The 12,799-nt window shown below is 37.1% G+C and overlaps 1 protein-coding gene across 6 annotated transcripts in view; it reads right to left on the bottom strand.

Annotated features, from left to right (window-relative positions):
• The window catches only part of CHD9 (chromodomain helicase DNA binding protein 9), a 156,464-nt gene that overhangs the window by 26,823 nt on the left and 116,842 nt on the right, over nt 1-12,799 (bottom strand). For all 6 annotated transcript variants that reach the window (XM_047078400.1, XM_047078402.1, XM_047078401.1 and 3 more), the window contains exons 24-29: nt 9,816-9,919; nt 9,221-9,338; nt 8,532-8,589; nt 5,060-5,102; nt 3,656-3,875; nt 917-1,119 (exon numbers count right to left, since the gene is read on the bottom strand). In XM_047078400.1, the coding sequence (XP_046934356.1) occupies nt 917-1,119; nt 3,656-3,875; nt 5,060-5,102; nt 8,532-8,589; nt 9,221-9,338; nt 9,816-9,919 (746 nt within the window). The remainder of the gene's footprint in view (nt 1-916; nt 1,120-3,655; nt 3,876-5,059; nt 5,103-8,531; nt 8,590-9,220; nt 9,339-9,815; nt 9,920-12,799) is intronic.

Raw genomic sequence — 12,799 nt, 5'->3', positions numbered from 1 at the left:
AAAAAGAAATGAGGGCCTCTCAGTAACCATGAATAATAGAAGACACAATACTTTGCTTTATCTCTTTAAACCCATGGATAGTCTCTCAAAAGACCTTTAAGTAGACTACTCTGGATTATCTGGTATTTGGGTAATCAAGTGATGGGTTACTCTATTCAGTAGACTGACAACAGATCTGTTAGGACATAAAATTAAAACAAACCAACCAACCTACATGAAATTTACGTCCTTTTATTAGCCATTTATATTTTGACTACAAAATAGGATTAGGAAGCCACTGGGTTTAGCAGTCAGAAATCATATTCAACAAAGAATGGAGACAGCTGCTTATAATAGCATGATTGAGAGGAATTGCTGACAGGATGAGCGATTTCTCCGGGCTTCAAAGACGATGAAAGTCACTCTCCTGGGTGAATCTGTCTTGCCAGTGCCTTGGCTGAGCATTAGCACCTCTGATTGGTTGTTGTTCTCTTTTTTTGAAGGCTCTGGGTGATTTTCTTTTCCCTACTAAAACTCTTTGAAATGTTTTTAGAGAGGAGGCCTCATTCCTTGCAAAATTATTCACTGAATAAACCCTGTAAAACAGTTCCTATGAGATGGACTAAAACTACAGGTTAGTTCTGTTTATCTGAAGCTACTATTTATCTTCTACCTCCCCCCGATCATCAATCTAATATTGAATAAGCACTGGCTATTCCTCAAAACTCAAGGTGCAACTTTATTCTCTTTTGATCTAATTTTAATAGCAGAATTAACAAATAGGGGAAATCTCTGAACATAGTTAATTTACAATTTTGAAAAATAACTGATGTGTTGAATTAGACAGTATTGACATAAAAAAAGTTGGAAATTTCAGAATTTTAGGGATTTTTGCCTCTTTGACCAAAACCAGGAAAAAAAGAAGTTTTATACCTACCTTCTTTGGAAGGAAGACGACAAACCCTCCGACACATAGACATGAATGCATACAAATACTTCTCCAAACTATCATCAGTTTTCTTATGCAGCCTAGCCATAGCTCTAAATTTTGTCCAGTCAAATTGGCCTCTGTCAGGATCAAATACCACTCCAAATGTGGACACAACTCTATAAAAGTCAGCTTCTTCTCTTCTTGTCCATCTATTTTGAGTCAGATTAAAGAAAGAACCACACTGGTCATTAAAATAAATATTAATGCTGAATATAATGACTATAATAAAATTTAAAACATTTCAAATACCTAACACTTTAAAGGATTAAATGCAAGGGTACTGCCTTGCAAATATATGCTAGTTGACTCATCTGTCCAACCATGCTTCTCTTCCTTCAGAAAATAATAGTTTTTTGCACATCTACTACGTAAGAAAATATGCAGGGGATACAAGATTACGTAAGACATGATGATCCTACCTTTAAGGAAACAGTGAAACATTTCAAACATATCCCTAGTGTAAGGTGGTATGTTGTAGTTGTATGCATTCTAGGAAGCAAGGATTTTAGGAGAGTGCAGAAGATGGGAGGTCCAGTTCAGACCCGAGTGATCAAGAAAGCATCACAGAAGTAAGTGGCTTTTAAGATGGAACAAGGCTAAGATCAGGTAGGGAATTCTAGGAAGCAGACACAGTATAAGCAAAGTAGGAAGTAATCTACATTTGGGGGAGATGATGAGCATTCCAGTTTGACAAGGATATGGCTCATATTGGAGGCAGAAATGGGGTCTGATTATTAAACACTCCATATGCCTGGCTAAAAATAGTCTCTATTCAGTTGAAAGCTCCTAAAGATATTTTAAGAGGGTAATATTACCCTCACATACCACAAATCTCCAGTCTAACTTATAGACACTTTTCCCTGGTTAACTTATAGAATTGTGAGAATGAGAAAGAGTGTATGAGACCTTTGAAAAACATCAACAGGCCATTTTTATCATAGTGCTTCATTAAGAAGATTCATGTAATAATGCTGCAAAAATAGCCTGGGAAACCAATTAATTCTTATAAAGCTTACACCTGAGTGATAGAAGTAGGAATAGAATAGAAAAGATGAGTTAAAAGACTACACAGAACACACAAAAATATGACACAGTGTCTACCCTCAAAGAACTTACAACTTAGGAAGACAAGACAGGGAAAGGAAAAACATCCTTACAACATCTTGTATTAGTGTGATAATGAGTAATTTATTTGGATAAGTGCTATATGAGTACAGGAAACAGAATACTGTGAGCTGGCCTGTTTGAGAAAAAATTAATATAAGAGATAGGACAGGTGTTGGGCTCTGAAGGATGGGCTAGGTATGGACTAAAGAGGAGGAAGAAAGGTATCCCAGGTGATAGGAACAATATAAGCTAGGGTACTGAGTCAAGAATACGTAGGATATTATGGCAGAGGAAATAGTACTGGATAGAATTAGAAATGCATGCTGACATCTAAATTGAAGAGACTCTTGGACTGAGGCTTAAGAACTTAAACTTTATACCTACAGTAAATAAGGAGCCATTGAATATCATGAGAAAACTAGTATTTTAGGAAGATTGATCGAGATCTGACAGACCAAGGGAAAATGTATGTGGTTAAAGATGGCCATAAATTCTTTGCCGCTCTTCCCGTGGACAGGTATAATCTTTTTCCCTTTTCTTTTAAACTTCATTGGCCCTGTGACTTTTTTTGACCCATAGAAAGTGGCAGAAGTGATGCTTTATAATTGCTGAGACTAGGCCTTAAGAAATCTCCAGCTTTTATTGCCTTTGTCACTGGGAATGCTCCCTCTTTCAAGCTCCCAGTTGGCAGCCCAGCACCAAATGCCAGCTGTTTGAGTGAGGCCACTTCCTACCTGCTGGCCAAAAAAACAGGAAGCAGAAGAACCACCTGGTCAACCAAGAGAATCATGGGAAATAAAAAAAAAAACAAACTGGTGTTTCAGTCACCACATTTTGGGGTGGGTTAAAATGCAATTGTAGGTAACTGAAACAGTGTATTTACAGAGATCTAGAACATTGAAAATCTTGTTTCAGATGAATTTAACTCTGGTTATGATGGATGTGCTGCAAATAAATACCAAAGAACAAAGATATATTTTCCAGAGAACATCCAAGGATCCAGGTTTAACAAGGAGGCCAGGCTATTGCTAAACATTGCTATTCTTTTCAGTGTAGTCTATCCTCTTTAAGAAGTTAAAGCTTTTGGGAGGAGAGTAGCATGACTGTCTTAACAAGGACTTTTGCAGAAAGGTATACTATTTTTTTCTCCTTTGATATGAGTGGTTGCAAGTGTTCATCCTCTGTATAAAACAGATAAGGACTTGTCTTCCATACATTCTTACATTTCACAAATGTCAATATAAAGTAAGGTAGAATGGACTTTATTTCACGTAACTTAAATGTATGCTTTATTAAGAATTTAATTCTTGAGTTTGCTCTGCAATTTCATTTTTTTAATACCTCAGTATTCATAAATAACAGAATAATGATTAAATACGAAGAGTGCAAGGAACGATAAAATGCAATGATCTTTATCTGTTTGATATATTTGTGTGCATGCATAAAAGCACTTTGCTTTGACCAACTTCTCTACCTATATATGTTTTTCACAAAGTGAGATAATCACACTCTAAGAGGCTTCGGAATGAAAAACTACATTTAGATACTAACAATAAAAATTTAGTGCTACTGTCTTACCTCTGCTGTCTTTCTATCTTGGCTGCCATTTTAGGATTAAGAGTGGCTTCTTCATAAAGAGGCTGCATGACACTGGCAGGCACTGAGAACGTGGGCTGTATCTGTTGGATTTGTCTGTTTTTATTAGTACGCTGATATGCAGTGATGAGACGCCTCAAACGTGTGGTTAAAGCTGATTGAGTTGGCCAATAAATTTTATCACCCTCCATCAGCTGACCATCTGTATTTAAAGAAACTCATATCAATAAAAAAAAAAAACTAAAAAATGAAAACAATTTTGACCCTCCCCCCCCCCCCCACCAAACTAAACGGATGATGAAATGAAGCTCACAAAAAGAGCAAAATTTCCTTACTTATTTTTTCTTTCAATCTGATTATGTGGGGGAAAAAACCCACACAAACCAAACCTCTCATTATAAAAAAGTTTTCTTTTAACTACAGCTGTAAAAACATTACAACAAATTTTTACAGCAGCTCAAAGAAAGTAGGTCACAGTGGAATAAAGAACCACAATATTATCTATTGAACTTCGCTTGCACAGAAAATACAACTCTTGCATTTCCAGGCCTAATACGTTTTACTGCCTGGCAAATACTCACTTGCCTTAATTTAAATGAATTAAAAATCAAACTGAAATCTTTGGGAAGTTGAATACTGTAGACACTTTTAAGTAATGCCTTCTTCTGTATTAAATCTATCTCAATTTATGTGAGAATCAAAACATTTTAAAGGTCATTGGTGAGGAACATATATTATAAAAAACTCCCTATAACAATGCTGTCACTTTTATGCTCTTATTCACCTAATAAAGTGCAGGACCTAGCTCTCTGTTTCCAGGGAATAATCTTCTAATTATATACACCATAATTAAGCAGTAATCATTCATGCTAAGCCAATGCTATTCCTTCTTCCCTAGTCAAACTATGAAAAGATGAGGCCTGACTCCACTTGGGTGCCAGGTGGGAGTGAGTGCACTCTAACAGTATGTTTCTATCTTGATAACCAGAAGGAAGTAGAAGGAAGACCCTGCAAAGGAAGGCTTTGTAGAAAAGGGGTGTGAGAAAGAATGGACCCTAATGTGCATATGGAACTAATAAGTTGTTGGATGGGTTACTGAATTAACACTTTAATGATGAAATCCCATACGCAAATTTAATAATGTAACCATAAAATCATCAAAGCTTTGATTCCATAAAAGCTTAGTGAGTCACTGTGTAACTATTTGTAACTAAAAATACTGTTACATTTCCAATCAACTAGTATGTCTTATAATGATTACAACTGTCTTCAATAAAAATTTCATATGCATCAAACATCACAAAAGTGGAACAGTTTATTGATTTCATGGTATCATGAGAATGTGAATTTTCAATAATACTAAATAAAGAGATAAATGCAATGTACCTCCATCTGCTATAACAAGATCTCCTGGTGAAGAAACATCATCCTTTTAAAAGAAAACAGAAATTTGTCACAGGGTAATTGGGTCAAGATACACTGAAGAAGAAAAGAGAATCAGGTTTCTTAATATAGTAGTAGAGAACTTTTTGTAATAGAGTTTTTAATGATTAATTTATCAAAATTAAAAATTTTAATTTCTTGTTCTAAATTCCCACCCGTTTACAACTTCTCTGTTGCCTTTTACACTTCAGACCAATTATTTTGCCCTACAATTTTCCTCTTCCATGACCACTTTTGGTCCAGTTACTTTCCCCCCACCCTTCCTCTACCTGCAAATATGCCCCAGGCTTTCTTTTTTTTTTTAATTTTTTAATGTTTATTTATTTTTGAGACAGAGGGAGACAGAGTGCGAGTGGGGAGGGGCATAGAGAGAGGGAGACACAGAATCTGAAACAGGCTCCGGGCTCTGAGCTGTCAGCACAGAGCCCGATTTTGCCCCAGGCTTTCTTGCTAACAGTTTTTTTTTTTTTTTTCGTTCTATATACCAACTTCCATAATTTATTCATTCTCATATCTGATTATTAGACAGCCAGCAAATCTTTTTTCTTTCAGCCTTGAACAGTTTGCTTGTGGTGTATATCTAATCTTTATCTGTCAAAAGAGCAGCTCCAATTAGGTATTCCAACATTACTGTAAACATATTCATAACTTTGGTGGTTTTATTCCAATGACTACTATTTTTTTAAGTTTATTTTAATTTATTGTTTATTTATTTTTTGAGAGGGGTGGGGGGGGAGAGAGAGACAGAGAGGGAGAGAGAAAGAATCTGAAACAGACTCTGTGCTGTTAGTACAGAGCCCAACGTGGGTCTTGATCTCATGAATTATAAGATCATGATCTGAACTGAGATCAAGAGTCGGAGGCTTAGCCAACTGAGCCATCCAGGCACCCCAATTGTTATCTTTTTAAAGTTTGTTTATTTGTTTACTTACTTATTTAAGTCACCTCTACACTCAATGTGGCACTCGAACACACAACCCTAAGATGAAGAGTTGTGTGCTCTTCCAATTGAGCCAGTCAGGTGCTACCAATGACTACTATTTTCTATTGTTATTTTAGAAAAGACTGAAATTAGAACTACTGTCATTCCTTTTCAAGTGGGTCTTTTAACTCTGGTTGCTTTTAACATATTCTTTGTTCGGAACATCTGTAATTTTACTAGGATGTTTTTTTTAGAGTGGACTTAATTTTTTTTATCCTGTCAAGATTCACTTTATTTCTTGAATCTCAGGATTCATGTCTTTCGTTAAGTCTGAAAAATTCTCAGCTGGTATCTCTCTTAAAACAGGTCTTCTCCTTTATGCTCTCTGGCCACTCCCTCTGGAATACCTATTGGACATGTACCAACCAGACATCATCATGCTATCCTCCTTGTCTCTAAAAGAGTTTTTCGTATTGATTTCTTGCCTCTCAGCACTAAATTCATTACCTGTCATACCTTTTACGGGCCCTAAGAAAATGGATCTGGCCTCTTTAAATACTGTGTTTCACCAGCCAGTATGATGTCAAGCGTTGTCAGTAGTGGCAGCCAGAGACACAGTATGAGGAGAAGGGTTTTTCTTTTTTGGTTTGGGTGAACTCCTCCCGTGCTCACCTCTGCAGTTCAAGCAGCTTCCTTAAGTGCCTATTGGCTAGCAGCTTTCCCTGGTGACCTCGCCCTTGGGTGGTTGTCTAGTGAAGTGCCTCCAGTGAGACACTTCCCCAGGAAAAGGTCCCTTGGCAACCCTGGAGGGTAGACTTTGGCAAGTTCCAGAGGGTGGATTTCCAGCAAGTTTCGCCACCAATGAGGTGTGGCCACGCCCTCCCAAAAAAGTGATGATCTCAGCCCTGCTGGACATGGGGCTCTTCCTTAGGTGCTCTGCATCAGCCCTCAGAAGAGTACCCACTCCTCCATTCTTCAGCATTCTCTTTACTTCTTATCAGCCAATCTCTCATCACTCTTTAATCCACCGATTATAGTCAATCATTCTACAAACCTTCCCTGTTCAAATTGCTATGTGGTCTCTCTCTCCTGATTGGGCGAAACTGAGCCATCGTGCTACACTGTGGATCCTTTCCTCATATCTATTTTCTAAATAATGTCTTCTCTCAAGATCTGGGTCTAATCTGCCTCTCCACCACAATGTTTAACCTATTTGTTAAGTTTTAACTTCTAATGACTGTATTTTCCACTTCTAAAGTTTTACATAATTCTTTTTCCATGTCCCTACTCTTTTAAAATCAGATCCATCTTTCTTTTGTTCTTGGTCTTTCTTTAATGTCTTTAACCATTTAAAAATTACTTATTTTCTATTTTAATAGATCTATATCAGAAGTTCTTAGAGGTCTAATCCTGTTCTTTGTTGTATTTGCTAACATTTACTCCCGGTAAATTGTTCCTCATATTTTTAAAATTTTTGGGTTTTGACCTCATTTCACAGAGGGTTTTATCTTCAGGACCAAGTATAGTCTACACTGAAGCTGTTCTTTTTCCATAATTCTTTTTCTTTATGTTTCTACCAGGTACCTCAGGGGTATTACCAGCTTAGGATCCTTTTATGTCACATTTTTGGCTTGAGAGTTCCTGGACCATGCAGGTGATATAAAAGAAATCAAACCATAAACTCAAGAGAAAGCAGGCCTATGGCTAATGAATTCTCAGGGAAACAATTTTTTTCCCTACCCAGAGCCCACGCTGTTTCTTGGTGCTGTTTGTCAGAGAGTGCTTTCCTCTGAGGGTTTTCATTCAGTATAGGATTTCCATTCTCACTGCCACACTCTGGCCCTCACTCTCACTTGTCCTCATACAGGCATCAATATCCAAGCCCCTTGGCCACAAAGACCAACACACCTTACCTGACAGTTACCACACCATCTAGTCCTTTACCATGCCCTTGTTAAGTATTACAGAATTCCTCATCCTTTTTAACATCACTTCCCCCACTCCACAGACTATTTTCTGTATTTTCACCAACTCTGCTTCTTCCTTTTGACTTTCTATAAACAGAACACATAGAACTATGTTTTCACAGCTCAGAATTCCTCTCCTCTCTACCTTCTACTTTAAACCCTTTATGTGGGTATAGTTTCTATCTGTTGCCGTGTACTTGTAGTATCTACTTGTCACTCTCTGCTTTGGGATTTTTGCCCCAATACTGTGCTTCTTAGTTCCTAGCACTGCAGCACGTGGGCAAGCTCCACTTCATCCACACGTCCACGCCAGCCTCCGGCTTGTCTAGAAGGGAGATCAGGCAAATTCTGAATGATTATTTGTGATGTCTGTCAACCTAAGTGGATCACTAACTTAGCTGCTCTTCTGAAGAACAGAATTAGGTATAGGGAAAACATGAAAGAAAAACACACAAAAGAAACAGCAAACAAAAGAAACCATGGAGTGACTAGAATTGAGGATTTTAAAATAGGATCCAAAGCATACCTCCATATCATCTTTAAAGATAGCTGGGGCAGGTTTGTATTCTGGATCTTCCACATCCCTGTTAAAATACCAACAGATGCCACAATTACTGTACTGGACTTAAAACTTCTCTTGACAGGACAAATGGGAGTCTTGTCGCAAGGACCTTTTAGTGTGTTTTCAGACTGAAATTTCTGTTCTTTAGCCTGAGGACTCGAAGCCACAGCATGAAGGTGGTTCTATGGCAAGTCAGAAGAAAGCTACCTCTAATGGACTCTTACTACCAAGTTCACTTTTAAATGTGGTAATATTAACCTCAACATAGTCTCTTACTTTTCTCTTTTGGTAAGAAAACAAAGATGGTAAAGGCCCTTACTTGTTACAATGAACAACATCATATTTCTCTTCAACTGTAATATTCTTAGCTGTCTTCTTTCCTCTTATGCCCTCCGAATTTTATGGCCTTAATGGCCATGACCATTAAGAATGGAAAAATGAAGGACTCATCACATTATGGGTATGGGGCAGGTCCAGCCTCTTCCTTGATCATACTGTTGGATAAGCACTAACTTATCAGAGTATCATTAGTTCTTTCCGATTGTAAACTCCAATTCTCTTACCACTGCATTACTTAAAGATAAACATCACTGACAGAATATGTGATGTTGATAGAGATAAATGGAGAAATCAAGACCCTGAAGTGCACATACCCATCCATATAATCATTTGCCCTCTGTTCTGCAGCAACTGCTTTCTCATCAGGTTTTCCCACTCTTTCCAAGAAGCATAATGCTGGGTCTGCTCGGATAGTGTTATATTTTTCATAACCTGGAGGGATCACCAATTGTGAAAGTAAAAAGGATAAAAAGAAAAAAGATGTATAAATATAAGCATTCCACACATTTATGGTAGATAATGTTCCTGGACTAAACGGACCATATGTTAAAATGATATACATTAAGCATATTTTCCAGAAATTATCACAAATTACATGATCTGGCACGTGTATATTTAAAAATTTAGATTAAGTTTATCAGTTAAAGTGAAAAAGAGGAAAACCGATCACACAGAACACACTTGACCTAAGAACTCTTCCTGAGGGGAAGTTATGTGAGACTTCTGCCACCCTTTCATGAAGAAGTGTAGTGACTGACAGACATAATTTGGTGGTGTATGCTGTACCTGATATTGATAATAATATGAGTGTTTCTGGAATAAAGCTGTAGGTGGAAATCATCAAACTGAGAACTAGTTGAATTATATTATACACAGAAGACGACTCTACCTACCTTACTTCTCACTTACCATGTTTAAAAACTCCAATAAGAAGGGACTTATCAGCGTCAAAATCCCACCATTCAGCAGGAACTTCTGAGTGGTCTGGTTCTGGGACCCAAACATCAATGTCACTTTAAAAAAGAAATCACGATATGGCACTATGAATGATTACAAACAAGTTAAAGAGGAGGCAAAACTTTACCTAGTTTGTAAACAGCATTATGGTTTTTAAGAAAAAGATGTTAAGATTTCATTTCATTGATCTTTTTGTTTTCCATAATTGCCACCGATAAAAATTACAAAATCGCACAACATAAACAAAGTTAGCATAAAATGAATTAATATTCCTAAACTCAACAGAAGAAATGTTCTAACAGGTTTACTTTACTCTTAACGAAGCATATTCTTTCCACTGGTTTCCTTTAGATACAGACAAAATGTTTTATGGGAAAGTAGAATCTTATGTCAGCAAACAGCCTGACAAAAATCAGCTGGCTCAAGTATTTCATTTTGTACACCAGCAAACTGAGGCCCTAGAAGGGCAAATTAATTGCTTTGGGCTGCAAAACAAGTCATACCTCTTCTAGACTGCTATTGGTAAGAAAATCCCACTGAAAAATTAAGCATTGCTTACAAGTAAAGGAAAATGGAAAGTTGTTTTTTTTTTCCTTTTGAAGTATTTATTTATTTTGAAAGAGAGAGAGAGGAGGGGCAAAAGGAAAGAGAGAGAGAGAATCCCAAGCAGGCTCCATGCTGTCAGTTCAGAGCCCAATGTGGGGCTCAAACCCAAGAACTGCAAGATCATGACCTGAGACTAAATTAAGAGTCAGATGCTTAACCAAGTGAGTCATCCAGGTGCCCCCATTTTCATGTTTTATTTACTCATAAGACTTAGAAGACTTTTGTTTTCATGGCCATTGTCCTTTATTTCCACTATATTAGTGGTTAAATATTGGGTTCTTGTGAACTAGCCCGGGAACATATCGACCGTTTATCAGGTCCTTTCCTTTCTCCTTTCTCCTTTCCTTTCCTTTCTCCTTTCCTTTCTCCTTTCCTTTCTCCTTTCCTTTCCTTTCCTTTCCTTTCTCCTTTCCTTTCTCCTTTCCTTTCTCCTTTCCTTTCTCCTTTCCTTTCTCCTTTCCTTTCCTTTCTCCTTTCCTTTCTCCTTTCCTTTTCTTTTCTTTTCTTTCTTTGTTTTTTAAGTTTATTTATCTATTTTGGGGGGGAGAGAGAGAGAGAAAGCAGGAGAGGGGCAGAGAGAGAATCCCAAGCAGGCTCAATGCTGTCAGCACACAGCCTGACACAGGGCTTGATCTCATAAACTGTGAGATCATGACCTGAGCCAAAATCAAGAGTCGGACACTTAACCAACTGAACCACTCAGAAGCCCCTATCAATTTATTTCTATATGAAAAAGTTATTTTGAGTTTCCAAAGACAACCAACTTACAAATGACCTTGGGCTACACAACTTAATTGTAAGTAGGAAACTCCTCACTTTTTCAAATATATCCATATAGGTCTTTGTAATTAACTTATGAAATTTTGGTGCCGAGACAAGATGAAATTCTACTTCATTTTCATTATGTTTTATCATATCTCTGATTCTTTGAAAACTGGTAAATCACGAATGTCAAACAGAGAAATTCTCAACTAGAATTATTTGATTTCCTGAAATAATTTATCCTATCCAACTCCATCTTCTTTGTTGAATAAAATACAAGAATGATGTTTGTGTGTGAAAATTAATGACATTTATTTGCTAATTCCTGTCAGACATAAGCTGTACGTTAGGCTAAGGGAGACAATGGCTTGAATCACTATGGTAAAGAAGTAAACATTTCAGTCCTTCCATGTATGGCAGATTTTCCTTTTTAGTGGTGTTGTATGTGTTACTTATAAAAGGTTTCTGGGAGAGTAGTAATTTCACATGATAAGCAAAGGAAATTATGTTTGCAAAATTAAAAATGCTCTTTAGTAGTTGTTTCATACTCCTGAAAACAGCCATATTACCACAGCATTCACGGAACGGATTTATTATAGTTTTTAGTCCTTTATTATATTGTCATTTTTTAGGCATGATAGTTATATATGGCATACAAATAGCACTTTGAATGTTTTAATCAAATTATGAATCAAAAACTTGCCATTTTCTGGGGTGCTTGGGTGGTTCAGTCACTAAGTGTCTGACTTTGGTTCAGAACATGATCTCACAGTTTGTGAGTTTGAGCCCTGCGTCGGGCTATCTGCTGTCAGCACAGAGCCCACTTTGGATCCTCTATCCCCCTCTCTTTTTGCCCCTCCCGCCTCATGCTCTGGCTCTCTCTCTCAAAAATAAACATTTTTTAAGAACCATGAAAAGTGGATAGGAAATTACTTTTTATTTTTCATAAATCTTTTGCCAGCAGAAAAAAGTTTTAACCCAAGGAATATGGAGAAAAGGATGTAGGCCTTTCTCTAGATTCTTAAAGGAAATTATCTGCACTTAAGTAACATTATTACCTCTAACCTTCTTTAAAAAAAACCCAGAAGGGCTGCAATCACAGTATTTTCTAGCTTAATGAAGAAAAATAGAGAAAGAATGATTTTCCCGTGATTTGGTCAAAGTTGAAAAAATGATGAGGAAAAATACAGTTACAGAAGGTATTTATTTTTGATTGATTTCCTGACCAGGACGAAAAAGTGTGAGAACCAAAAGATGAAGGCAAGAGGAAAGAATTTCAGAGGGTCAGGTAGTTCCCCTCAACAACCATCAGGTGGCACTGTAAGCTCAGAACACTGTGATAAGCATCGGTGGTAGAAAGATTTCCTACTTGTAAAGAGCATATACCTGCCCTGTGTTTGATTGTAAGTGACAAATGCATGTGAAGTGTTTGTTAACTGCTAGGGAAAGGACCATAATGAGGTGCATGTGCTCCTGTTGTTGATTTCTGTTTTTAAAGATTCAGTTCACATGCTGTCTCTTGCATAAAACTGTCTTTAACTTCCCCAGGCCAGATCACTCATTCAAAA

Source organism: Lynx rufus, unplaced genomic scaffold (genome assembly GCF_022079265.1).
Source record: "Lynx rufus isolate CCGP_SWC_20201006 ecotype Redwood Valley unplaced genomic scaffold, mLynRuf1.p SCAF_16, whole genome shotgun sequence".
In the NCBI taxonomy this organism is placed as follows: domain Eukaryota; kingdom Metazoa; phylum Chordata; class Mammalia; order Carnivora; family Felidae; genus Lynx; species Lynx rufus.
Note: the sequence above shows the minus strand (reverse complement) of the source record. Positions and strands in the feature narration are given on the sequence as shown.